At 36.6% G+C, this 12,240-nt stretch overlaps 2 protein-coding genes across 4 annotated transcripts in view; both read right to left on the bottom strand.

Annotated features, from left to right (window-relative positions):
* Nucleotides 1–9,071, bottom strand: part of LOC143900272 (uncharacterized) — a 227,408-nt gene extending 218,337 nt beyond the window's left edge. For 2 of the 3 annotated variants that reach the window (XR_013257737.1, XR_013257736.1), the window contains exons 1-2: nt 7,295–9,071; nt 6,764–6,813 (exon numbers count right to left, since the gene is read on the bottom strand). Coding sequence is in view for 1 of the 3 variants with exons in the window: in XM_077411416.1 (XP_077267542.1) it covers nt 6,791–6,813; nt 7,295–7,703 (432 nt within the window). In the remaining 2 variants the exon portion in view is untranslated. Of the gene's footprint in view, nt 1–6,100; nt 6,814–7,294 lie in introns of those variants that run through there. The other variant, XM_077411416.1, reaches the window with a different exon arrangement.
* A 153-nt stretch (nt 9,072–9,224) lies between these two features.
* Nucleotides 9,225–12,033, bottom strand: Shv (DnaJ heat shock protein family member shriveled). The gene is made up of 5 exons (XM_077411393.1): nt 11,881–12,033; nt 11,137–11,524; nt 10,795–11,063; nt 10,053–10,339; nt 9,225–9,964 (listed from the first exon to the last, which is right to left on the bottom strand). Exons 1-5 carry the CDS (start codon nt 12,024–12,026, stop codon nt 9,900–9,902), a joined length of 1,155 nt encoding a protein of 384 aa, XP_077267519.1. The 5' UTR covers nt 12,027–12,033; the 3' UTR covers nt 9,225–9,899.
* Nucleotides 12,034–12,240: the final 207 nt, after the last annotated feature.

Genomic DNA, 12,240 nt, shown 5'->3' with positions numbered 1-12,240 from the left:
GTTATACAATGTTGTCACATTATAAAAAAAATTATCCTGTCTTCCTGGCGAAAGCGATAGCAGTTATTAACATAAATCATTTGGAATAAAAAATTCAAACATTTTATAGTTTTTTTATTAGTTTGTCTATGGAATAAACTAGAATCGTTAAAATCACATTTTGAAAATAGCGGCAATTAAAATTAAGTTAAAGAAAAAATTAAATAATACAATACATCCACAAAAGTTGCGACTTCGATACCTCTTCTAAGCTAGCAAGACCAAATCGGCAGAATCAAACCGGACCTATCAGAATATTTAGTACCCATTTTGTACTAATTTGTACCGCACTAATAACAATTTTGTATCCCGTGCCATTTCGGAGAAAATCGTGCCGGTGCTGCCTTAGCATTAAGCTAGAAAGACCACAAAAAAAAGAAAAAAGAAAATTAAATACAGAAATTTGAAGAACTGAAATTGTACTAATTTGTACCATACAAATAAACTTAATATATTCATCCCTTCTGCTTCAAAAACAGCTCCTAATAGAACTCAGTCCTATTAGTCTCAAGAGTAAAGTACTCTTTCTCATCAGCAGAATTGCTACTTATAAACTCGATTCAGGATAATTTGTATCACAAAAATATGAAAATATGAATATATTTTGTACCCCAGCCGTTTGATGGAAAATTACCCCCGATCCCTAACAGTCTCAAGAGTGAAGTACTCTTTCTTTTATTTTAGTATTTAGAAATTAGTAAACAATATTTAGTCGCAAAATAATTAATTTTATTCGTTTTAAGTACAGTTCTCTCTTAAGCCGAAAAACGATGATATTTAGTCGCAAAATAATTAATTTTATTTATTTTAAGTACAGTTCTCTCTTAAGCCGAGAAAATGGGGTGGTTTTCTTGCAAAGGGGTTGCAGCTCAATAATCGAAATGCATGTATTTTGCGAGCTCATAAATTAGTAAACGATATTTAGTCGCAAAATAATTAATTTTATTCATTTTAAGTACAGTTCTCTCTTAAGCCGGGAAGATGGGATGGTTTTCTGGCGAAGGAATTGTAGCTCAATAATCAAAATGCGCGTATTTTAAGAGTTTATTCTTAGAGTTTATACGCTATACGAATTATACCCGCGATACGATTTAAATTTTTCTCAACATTTTTCTCTTGAGTTGAATCAATTAAAGGGTTGTTTCGGGGTTAAAGGAATGAGATCAAAAATCGAAACTATATCACTTTGAAAGCTCATAAATAACTCCTAATTCTGCCGTAAAGATCAATTCAATATCTATTTTTAAACGTTGACTCAGCCCCCCCTCCATAAAAAATATTAAATTCCTGTTCAGTGTGACGAGCTCAAAAATTTTAATCTGCGGGATATGAAAGGTCATAAATAGCTTGTAATTTTGCGCTATTTGTTTTTTAATTTCTGCAAGAGGGGCCAGCTCAACAGGGCTCTTCCCAGTATTTGGGGCGAACACGAAGCAGTTCAGATTTACTGTGCTTTCATCTGAATCTGACCGATCGGAACCGATCGCTTGTAATCATTACATTTTATTTTTCCTGTCGTTGACATAGCTCTAAAAGTTCGCGAAAAGATATAATCCGACGGGTGTGTAAAGCTGGCACTCCTACTTTAAAATTCGATAGTTCTGATTAGAGAGTTTCAGCTTCTTTTCGAAGAGTATCTACACGATTTACGTTGAGGAGTTCTAATGCTTTTTCGCTTGACTAGCGCTCAATTCCTGATATTACGAGATCGCAAGGTCACGCTATGCTACGGGTAATAAGGGAAATATACACGAAAAAAAAATGATGTATCAACAGCATCAGTGTTATTGAGATAAAATTTATTGATGCAACACATCAATATTAATGAACCAAAAACATCAAATAAATTTTTTAAATTATTTGATCCAATAATATCCAATTGAATTAACTGCATGTGCTCGTGGCAGCCCGTGATATCGACATTTAATTGAAGCAACATCTCTTTTTTCCGTGTACAGACTTGCGATTCTTTCCGGCAAATCGGTCACGAGGATCCCTGAGAAATACCTATACATCACACTACACATTGTGTTGCAATGTCAGAAGGTGCACGAGCTCGAGCGCGTACATTCCTTCGAAAGCAAACAAAGTGCAGCGATTAGGCGCTAACAATACTTGTATATGTAGGTATGCCAGCCATTCTATATTAGCCATCTTATGCCGAGTACTCACTAGACCGTGCAACGTGCAACGCAACGATTGCTGCAACTAGTGAGCGTCTTATTCCGGAACAAACACATTGTGAAAAAATTGTAGCAACCGTTGCGTTGCACCTGGAACTCTTAAGGAGAGTCGTTCAGCGCCAACACGTGAGATTCATGAGATAACTATAATATGTCCATAAACCTTTTATCCTTTCTGCCATAATTGACAAAAGGTAATAAGCGATTCACAAAGCGTAACAAATAATGATCACATGATAATTTTAAATGCCATAATCTACTTTAAAATAAATATTAACTCATTACGCGTCATTAATCCATTTGTCATAACTTACTCTTTTCCCTCATGTGTAAAATATATATTCTTAAAATAGTTACTGTTGGTGACGTACATACAACAATTCTTTTGATATAACATACTGTTCTTCTCCATAAATATCACTGATTTCTCATCCTTAGACTCAAATTCAACGGTCGAGTCTTCAAAACGTTTCACCCCTTTAAATACTACTGTGGATGATTGTAAATTAATACGTAGTTTTATTTATTAGATCGTGAAAAATTTCAAACTTGCAATCTATTATAAGCGTATCTGTAAAATGATACTAAAACATAAATGTCGAGATTCTAATTAACTGATATATCATCCAAAGTGGAATTTAATGATAAAACTGATTCAAGGGGGTAACATCATAGTAGTGGTACATGAACGCTAAATGTTTTACTAGACATATATAAAATTCATTATACTATTTGCGAACCAGTTTGATGCGTAGCATTCATTTGAATCATATATTGATCTGTTTCTGGAAACGATGGAGACTTTATCGTATCAACTGACTTATTTTATATACATTTTACATTAGTGATATATATTAGCTATTAGCGATATTTCCGAGACCTCACAGAATTATTAGAATAATTTAGATAAATGACGTTATTGTAGATTTGTATTATAAGTTATCATTTGAGTTTTTGAAAACCACTTTTGCCATTGGTCATAAACTTGGGTCGGATTATATTCTTTCGAAAAAATAAAATGTAATGATCGCAAGCGACAGAAAATCTGAACTGCTTCGTGTTCGCCAAATATTGGGAAAACGAGAAGAGACAGGACTGCGCAAGAAATCAAAACCAGCGCCGTAAAACGTGACGTCTTCTCTCGAAAAAATATCCGGCGTCCCGTCGAAGCAACGTCGAATTTTTTCGACAAAACCGTCTCGTAGAATTTTATTTCGCGCTCGTCACGATCGAAATCATTCGATCGGAATAATCGTACTTTGCGCTTGCGAAAGTATATCGCGTTTGTGAAATTTAGAAGTGCCGTGCGAGATTGACTATAGAACGTCGTAAGTGACAACATCGCGAATATGATCAGCCGTGTGGTGTTGGAGCAGTGGCGGAGCCAACCGACCGCGACGAAACAAACAACGGCTGGTGAGTAAATTTCTCTTTTTATTATATACATTATATAATTAATTGTTTGCATATTTAATATTTTAATGCCGCTATATATATATATATACATATACATCATAATAATCGGAATTAATCGGTGAACAACTACAATTATTAAATAAATTATTTTATAAAATATTTTATTTGTGTTGCATCGTGTAAATCAAGACGGTTACACGATGCGAAATAATCTATTGTATCGAGACGAAAACGATGACTTGTTGTTAGAAGTACCTAAGACGATATAAACCGCGATGATTAGACGAGCGCATGTGAGCAAGGACACTTTGGTGTCAGCAAAACAGAAGCACTGTTGCCGCAGAGACTATTGGTTTAAAGGAATAAGACTAAAGGAATGAGACCAAAGATCGAAAGGGTAATAACAAATTGTATTAATTGTATTTTAGCCGAACAAAAGCAGGGTAAACAAGAAGGATTTTTAAATGTAATTAGCAAAGGAGACGTTTCACTAGATACGTACGTTGATCATCTGGGCCCGATGCCCAGCACGAGAAAAAGTTGTCGACATATTTTTATAATAATAGACGCGTTTAGCAAGTTTGTACGGTTATACGCCACCAGGGCTACCGATACCGCCGAGGTGCTTAACCGTTTACAAAAACAGTCCGATGTATTTGGAAACCCGCGGAGGATTATACGTCTAGTGCGTTTAAAGAGTATCGCGATGAGGAAAGAATTCAGCACCTCCTCACAACAACGGGGATACCTAGAGGTAATGGGCAGGTCGAAAGAATTAACCGCACACTCATACCACTTTTAACGAAATTGACAGCTCCGGAGCCAGGGACGTGGTTCAAGTTCTTAACGATTGCGCAAAAATATTATATCTAAATGCCACACCGAGTAGGAGTACGGGGAAAACACCGTTTCAGTTAACGTTTGGTACACACACATGCGCCTAAAAGAAGACGCACACGTACGCGAAATGATCGAAAACGAATGGGCACAAATGTTTGAAGAAGAACGCGATAATATTCGTATAGAGGCAAAAAAGAAGATAGCCGAAATTCAAGAGGAAAATTGAAGAAATTTTAATAAGAAAAGAAAGAAAGCGCAGAAGTGTGTGTATAAAGAAGGAGATCTTGTCGCGATTAGGCGAACGCAGTTAGGCCCAGGCCGTAAGTTTTGTAATAAGTTTTTAGGTCCATACCGTATAATTAAGACAATGCGGAACGATCGGTATGTCGTTCCTCAGGAGACTTCGACAGCGGCTGATTCTACGAAGCTGTGGCTACACGACGTAGAATCAGAAAATGTCGAAGAAGACTACGAGACTGACTGTCAAAGTAGTCAGTAAGAGCGAATAGAGAGTAAGGGCCTTGGCACATAGAAAAACTTAAGCAGTAAAACTCAAGCAGTAAGAAAATCAGCCAATCACAGTCAAGAACTTAAGGCAAGCCTTAAGCGGTAGCGAATCCATACCGTTGATTTCTTACTGCTTAAGTTTAACTGCTTAAGTTTTTCTATGTGCCAAGGCCCTAAGCATTCGAGGGCGAATGCCATGCAGAATGGCCGAGATGTAATATCCGAAATAAAGAATATCGATAAGCGGTTTTATCTTTTATTTATGCGGCCGCGAGCGGAGCATAAAGGGAGTCGAGTCCAAACAGCGAGCGAGTTACGACGCGCGTCTGTCAATGCGATTATCAATCTCTGCTGTACACACACAACACATTATAATATTAAATATATCATTCAAATCCTACATTTTTGTAATTAATGTAAATAAAAGTGGTCAGCCACTTCCCCTCCCCTCCTCATCGCTCAGGACTACTAATTGTCAATATACAAAATATACGCGTGAAAAATAGATCTATAATTTTAAATTAAAGTCCATTAATGCTTCGCACATAATTATTGATACACGTATCATCCTATATATAATTACGTATTAAAAGTAAATAAATAAAAAAAGCTGATAATATGTAAATAATTTAATTTAATACAAATTTCAAATTAAAAAATTTTAATAATCCGGAACCGAAAAAACTGTAATTTGCGCAATACCGATACTTTTGTTAGCTGAAAAACCAAAACAGAAACCGAAACCTTCATTAAGTATTTTAATGTACCGAAACCGGAATCGAACCGATATTTTTTCATCCGGTCCGGGTCCCTGCTCGAACGTGTTGAAAACAATTTTATAATAAACACAACAACGCGTGCAGATAAATCACGCGCTCGTCGCGTCTCAGAAACTCTTGATTGAAATAAAGCAATAAAGAGTGAGCCATCGATGCTTGCTTCGTTGTCACCATTAAGTTGTAACATATAAATCCGCGACTCAGTCATTCGATCGGACGAAAATCCCTGTCGTCGATCCGGAATTTTATGCGACACCTCGAGCGCTCGCTACGTGACGCTATTTTTCTCCCGCCGCGTTATACGCGGATATATGATTGGGTTTTTGCGTAAGCTCGCCGGCCGTAAACCTCGCTTTTACGAGCCTGATTACGGAGACGGGGGGCCCAATATTGCACTAGCCCGCTCATCGTCGACGAGCTGCATCCCGAATAAAATTCCGATACAATGCGCGGTCGCGATCAACGACGCGACGCAGCGAACTGCACGTCACGATTTTTATCAGATCTTGCCGCGAAATCGGCAAATGACTCCATCTCTCAATAGATGGCCACCTATACATAAATTCGCAGTCGTGAGAGCGGCTAATTACTGGAAATGTATCTTCCCCCGGTCACAAAATTCGTTCGTAGTCCAAAGACGCTCGAGAAAGCTAATCCCTCGCCGAGTTTCTCATTCCTAAAGCCAAAGTCCCATAAATTCAGCGAATCTCTGTCACGGAGCGCTAAGATTTAGTAAAAAAAAAAAAAAAAAAGAAAGGAAGGAAGAGCCTCGAAAGGGTGAGTCATTCCGCAGCCCGACAGTCCGGCAGTATTATTGCGGTATCAACCCTCATCTCGACGAGATTCTGAAGTTTTCTTGCGAAATCTTAACGATCCGTCTCGTCTTCGAGTTTTCTTCGCGTTTGCTATTATAAATACGGCAACGCCAGATATTTCTACTATATAGTTGAATAACGTGTCACATATTCATCACCCCATTATAAAAAAAAAGTCACTCACCGACCGATGCGCAACGGGCGGAGTTAGTCAGCCACGTAGCTCCGATGATTCTGTAACACAAAAATGAAAGATTCATATTAAATAGACGCTCAAAATAATCAATGTTTCAAAAAATAATTTTTACACACGTCTAAGCCGTTTTTTAATTAGATTTACTAATATATAATTTACTTAAAATTAATAATCACGCTCGTCTAAATATAAAAATAAAGGAAAAAAGGCCGGTAAGGTGTTAAATCATGTAATTAATTAATGTACACATGTGTAGTCGAAACGCGTTTCGCCTTTTGTATACATTAATTAATTACATGATTTAACACCTAATAACTGCTCGATTACCGGCCTTTTTTCCTTTATTTATATAATTTACTTATTTTTTTTTTTCCTGAGAAAAACCTTTATGAGAATAAACTATTGTGAAATTTTAGATAAAATTTCGGATTCTCAAATTATTTCTTGCTTATCCGAGATAAATCGACGCGAATAAATAGAAAAGAACTATTAATTTTAAAAATAAGAAATAACACTTACCCCAAGGTTGCTCCGTCGGGGCCCGATGCCTCCCCAGGCCTCGTCCTCCTCCTCTCCACGATTCGCCAGGTCCTTCTCCGTTACTCCGTTGCAGCGTGTTGGTCCGTTGGCCGGTTGGCGCACTCACTCGCTCACTCACTTCACGAAAATCGACGATAAGATCGCGCGATATTTTCGACACTTTGCACGACACTCCCGGCATTAATCGTTCGCAGGTAGACGAACATGGCGGAATTTCGTAAATCGCACGGCCAACTTCACTCGCGGACTCGCCAAAAGGCAACCGTGGCGTCGCGTCGCGCGTCGCGTCAGTCGCATTCGCGACGTTCACGAAAATCGACCGATATCGACGCTTATGATAGCGCGATCTCCGCGATACTTTCAACACTTCGCACGACACTCCCGGCATTAATCTTGCGACGCGGCGCGTACTTAGTTACACGGCAACGGAAAAATTACTGACTGATATATATAATATGGATGAGAATCGAGAATAAATGTAGCGCGGGTCGCGGGCGCCGCGCCGCGGCTAACGGCCTCTCGTCAACACGATTGGTAGGGACGAAGTGGGGGCTACAAGTGACTAGGCACGGTGCGCGCTCGGTATGCGTGACGTCAGCACGCCTCGATACCGCTCCTCTACCCCCACTACTCGTGGCAGCCGCTCTCACCTGAATTGTATTGCGAATATTAGAATAATACGACGATAGTGCGAAATATCTCTCGTGCAGAAAAAAAAAGGAAAAAAAGAAATGTTTATTTGAGGTCTCGAATGTTTGGCAAAATAATTAATTTCTTAAATAAAGAAATTGTAAAATTTAATATATATATATATACGATATCTATAAACGCTTCTTTTTTTTAATAGATATATATTTGGCAATTTTCAATAAAAATTTCGCATTTTCTTCAACAGAAATTAGATAAAAAAGAACGATTCTATAAGTGACAAAGACATTATCTCATTCCATTATCGAAGAAAACAATTTGTAACAATGTGTCTAATTTTTTTTCCTTTGCAAATAGTTATATTTTTATCACTTTGCTTCATATAGATAGAACTCGCAGAGTACTTCGTGATAGTAAAACTTATGAGAAACAAAATTGTAAAACTCTATCCGCGCGGTGTAATTTCACTAACTTTTCGAAGATTGACTTGTAATTTTAGACTCGAGACTGAAAACTTTATATTTTGAGAACTTCAAACTTTAAAATTACATAGAAAAAAAAACGACTTTTTTATTTTCCAAGGTAGACTACCTCCGCGATGTAGAGCTGTCTAAGAGCTCGCTTTGCGGCTCTTTCTTAATGCGCGTGTTTCTCTCTTCTTCGTTCACTTGCTTGTTTGCTCGCGTGACATCACGTCGAGCAAAACTGCTTTGCACTCGATAAGAAAATATATTTCGTCCACTATTATTTGTATAAAAATCACTTATACTTGTCACGCGGACTGTCTCGTCAGTTCTTAAGGCTAAACCAATAAACTTTGGATATCTGTAAACTTGATATGTAATGACACATTACGGCGATCGGCGATCAATTGAGTGACTATTGCAATCCGCCGACTCCTCTGTACAAATAAAAAAGATATTTTACTATTTTTCATGGGTATATTTCATCGAACCATTCTTTCACAGTCGCGGCTGAATAAATAATAAAATTAATTTAATTAAGTTATCGCGTACTCGCGCGTTTCATCACTGCAATTATTATCTTTAACGTGTTTCTGCAAACTTTTTATACCGGAAAATGGGCAAAATAGCCTATTTTCTCTGACAATATGTTTCATGAAACATTAGAACATATTCTATAGCTTATGTATTTATTTCTGATTATTCTTTCGGATTTCTAAACAGAGAAAGAATAACATGCTTTTTTTTGTAATAATAGATTATAGTTACGCTACATAATAAATTACACATATAAGATATTGCCACTTAAAATACATAGATATATTTGAATTAAAAAATTGGCTACAAATGTATGTTTATTAATCTTATTATGGTACTATATTCGTTATATATTTATTGATGTTGAAAACTTTTTTGCAACCGCAAAGAAATCTCAAGATGTGCCAATGTGAGATACTTGCCAACTTTACGTTATTAATATTGTTAATAATAATATAAACGTGGCCGATCATTAATAATTTGTTAATTTATACGTGGTCTTTTTTTATCTCGCGATATTAAATGCAAAATCTATCCACACACATCAATCTCTCCCATATTATGCGTGTGATTGAGCCAAACGCAATATAACTTAAGTTATTAAATAAATTGCTTAATTACTTTTGACGTTCAAAAAGAAATTGGCAACGAGAACCAGATATTAATTTAAATAATTAGCAACAAGACTTAGGTTTAACCAGTCTTTTGGATCTAAATAAAACATATTTGACGAATTCATGAGTTTGTATAGAAAATTACATGTGTAGGTACTTAATTATTGTATCCGGTACGATCAACTGGATACCAACCCCCCTTGGTATTCTTTAGTAAGGATGGAAGAATATCGCTCTTAATACAAACGTACAATGTCATGACGTACATTTCAACCATAACACACTTCGCGCTCACTTTGTACATATACTGCATTTAAATATTTAATTGCCATTTATACCATTGTATATTCGATTCGCAGAACTTTGCTGCAGTAATTTTTTTATATCTGAAATAAATAGGATCATTTTTTTTTTAATAATATGCAACAATATGTTATAAAATTTTGCACATTGGTATAGAATATTTTGACTTACCTTCTTTTTGTTCGTCTGTAAAGTCGTTATCGGGGAATGCAATATCAAAAGTAACGTATAAAGCGCCATGGAGATTGTTATTGTCGTAATTAGGCATTCCCTCGCCCTTTTTCCGAATACGTGCGCCATGTTTAGTAATTTTGTCCCTCTGGATATTCACAATGTGACCATCTAAATGTTTTATCTCTACTGAGAAACCTAACAGGGCATCTTGCAAAGATATCGTAACATTTGTATATAAATCGTCGCCTTTTCTTTCGAAAATAGGATGAGGTATAGTTTGTATCCTACAACAAACGATTATATTGTAAATATATAACCGCATTAAGCTTATATAAGATGAACTGAAACTAAGAGAAAGGAAAATAATTTTACATCTCAAAATAAATCAAAATACTACGATAAATTCTTTCTTCCGAGTTTCAAAAAAAAATAATTTCAAAAATCAATTAAACACGTGTATACTCGATCAAAATTCAGCTAATTGATAGTTAAAATTACTAGTACGCACGATAATAGAGTTATATTAATCTTGGTAATAAACAAACAATGGCATTGTCATATACAGGAGAAAACACAATAATAGTCTCTAGTAAAATTTATCAATCCGAATTTCTTGGACATAAAGTTCTATATGATAAAAATTCATTTCATTCCAATTTATTTTGAAGCTCCAAAAATTATCTTCGTCTTAAATAATTCTACTTTTTTTTTGTATAAATATAGAAAAATATCTACTCACTTTATTATCAAATCTCCTGGTTCTCCATCGATGTGTGGTTCGCCTTCTGCAGTAAATTTAGTTTCTTGATTATCTACCATTCCTGGCTCGACTTCTACCTCCAATATACGTTCCTCATTGACCAACTTCACATTTGGACACTCCGAACATACGGATTGTTGCATCATTTGGAATCTACCATTTCCTAAATTGCGAGTAACTAACTCCTGCCTACAATTACACTTCCTTGTCCCTTTCGCCGTCTTTACAACTGGCTTGTTTCTCGTAATCTATATATAGTAGCAAAATTAAGTTTAAAGGAAGAAGTTACATTATGTTATTTGTTGCAAGAGAAAATTTTACCTCGATAAAATTTCCGCTATACAATTCTTCTAAAGTAACATATAGGTCCATCACAACGTTTGAACCTCTAGGAGTTTGCTGTTGTTGTTGAGATTCTCCACCGAAATGGAAATTAATGTCGCCAAAGAAACTTGCGAAAGGATCCATATTATTGTTCATCATGCCGTCTTTCTTCAAGCATTCCTCCCCACACTTGTCGTACATTTCTCTCTTCTCGGGGTCTGACAGAACTTCGTACGCCGCACCCAGGTCTTGAAACTTTTGTGAGGAATCTGGGTCATCTTTATTCTTATCGGGATGCAGTTCCTTTGCTAGTCGTCTGTAAGCCTTCTTAATTGCGTGTGTACTAGCGCTACGTGATAAACCTAATATGCTATAAAAATCTCTTCTGCGAAAAGAAAGGAAATAATAATTGGCACAAACTTCATTGCTTTCGCATAATAGACATTAATCGTTATTTAATTAAGAAGAAATCCTATCAAGCTAAAGACACATATACCAAACGAACTGTAACAATTTCCAAAGTTGATAAAATTAAAAGGATGAGAGAATTTCTCGTATATATTTGCATCTTTATGTTCAATTTCGGGAATTGTTGTACAAATCTCTGTGACTCAATATACAAATTCAACTGACAAGTGGACGGATGAGGGGACAGGTTAATGAGACTCGCCGTCTAGTAAAACGTTCGGAAAAGGCTGTCGTGCATAATGCGCCACGAAAGGAAATACTGTCCTCACTTACCCAGCTATCGATAATACAATGCATATTGTTAAATTTACTAATAACATCCAATTTAATTTTAACCCTGCCATCCTAGCAGACGTTACACGATCATCTGAGTACCGAGCGAGTACGCCTGCAAAGCTTAAATCGTGGTAGCTTCTCATTGGTCCAGCGAGAGAGACCAATCTGATTACATACAAGTGTTATTTTACGGCGCTTATCACAACGAACGGCATTCGACAGCGCGACGTGGCTTTAAAGGTCTGTTCAGACACGCGTAATCGCGCAATGTGGGTGCCCCGCGGGGCGTTAGGGCGTTAACCAATCGCGTGTCTAATCCTAATGTAAAGACCGCCACATTGATGCGTTCTTTGTACT

Source organism: Temnothorax americanus, unplaced genomic scaffold, assembly GCF_048541705.1.
Source record: "Temnothorax americanus isolate GAGA-0224 unplaced genomic scaffold, ASM4854170v1 Scaffold3, whole genome shotgun sequence".
Taxonomy (NCBI): Eukaryota; Metazoa; Arthropoda; class Insecta; order Hymenoptera; family Formicidae; genus Temnothorax; species Temnothorax americanus.
Note: the sequence above shows the minus strand (reverse complement) of the source record. Positions and strands in the feature narration are given on the sequence as shown.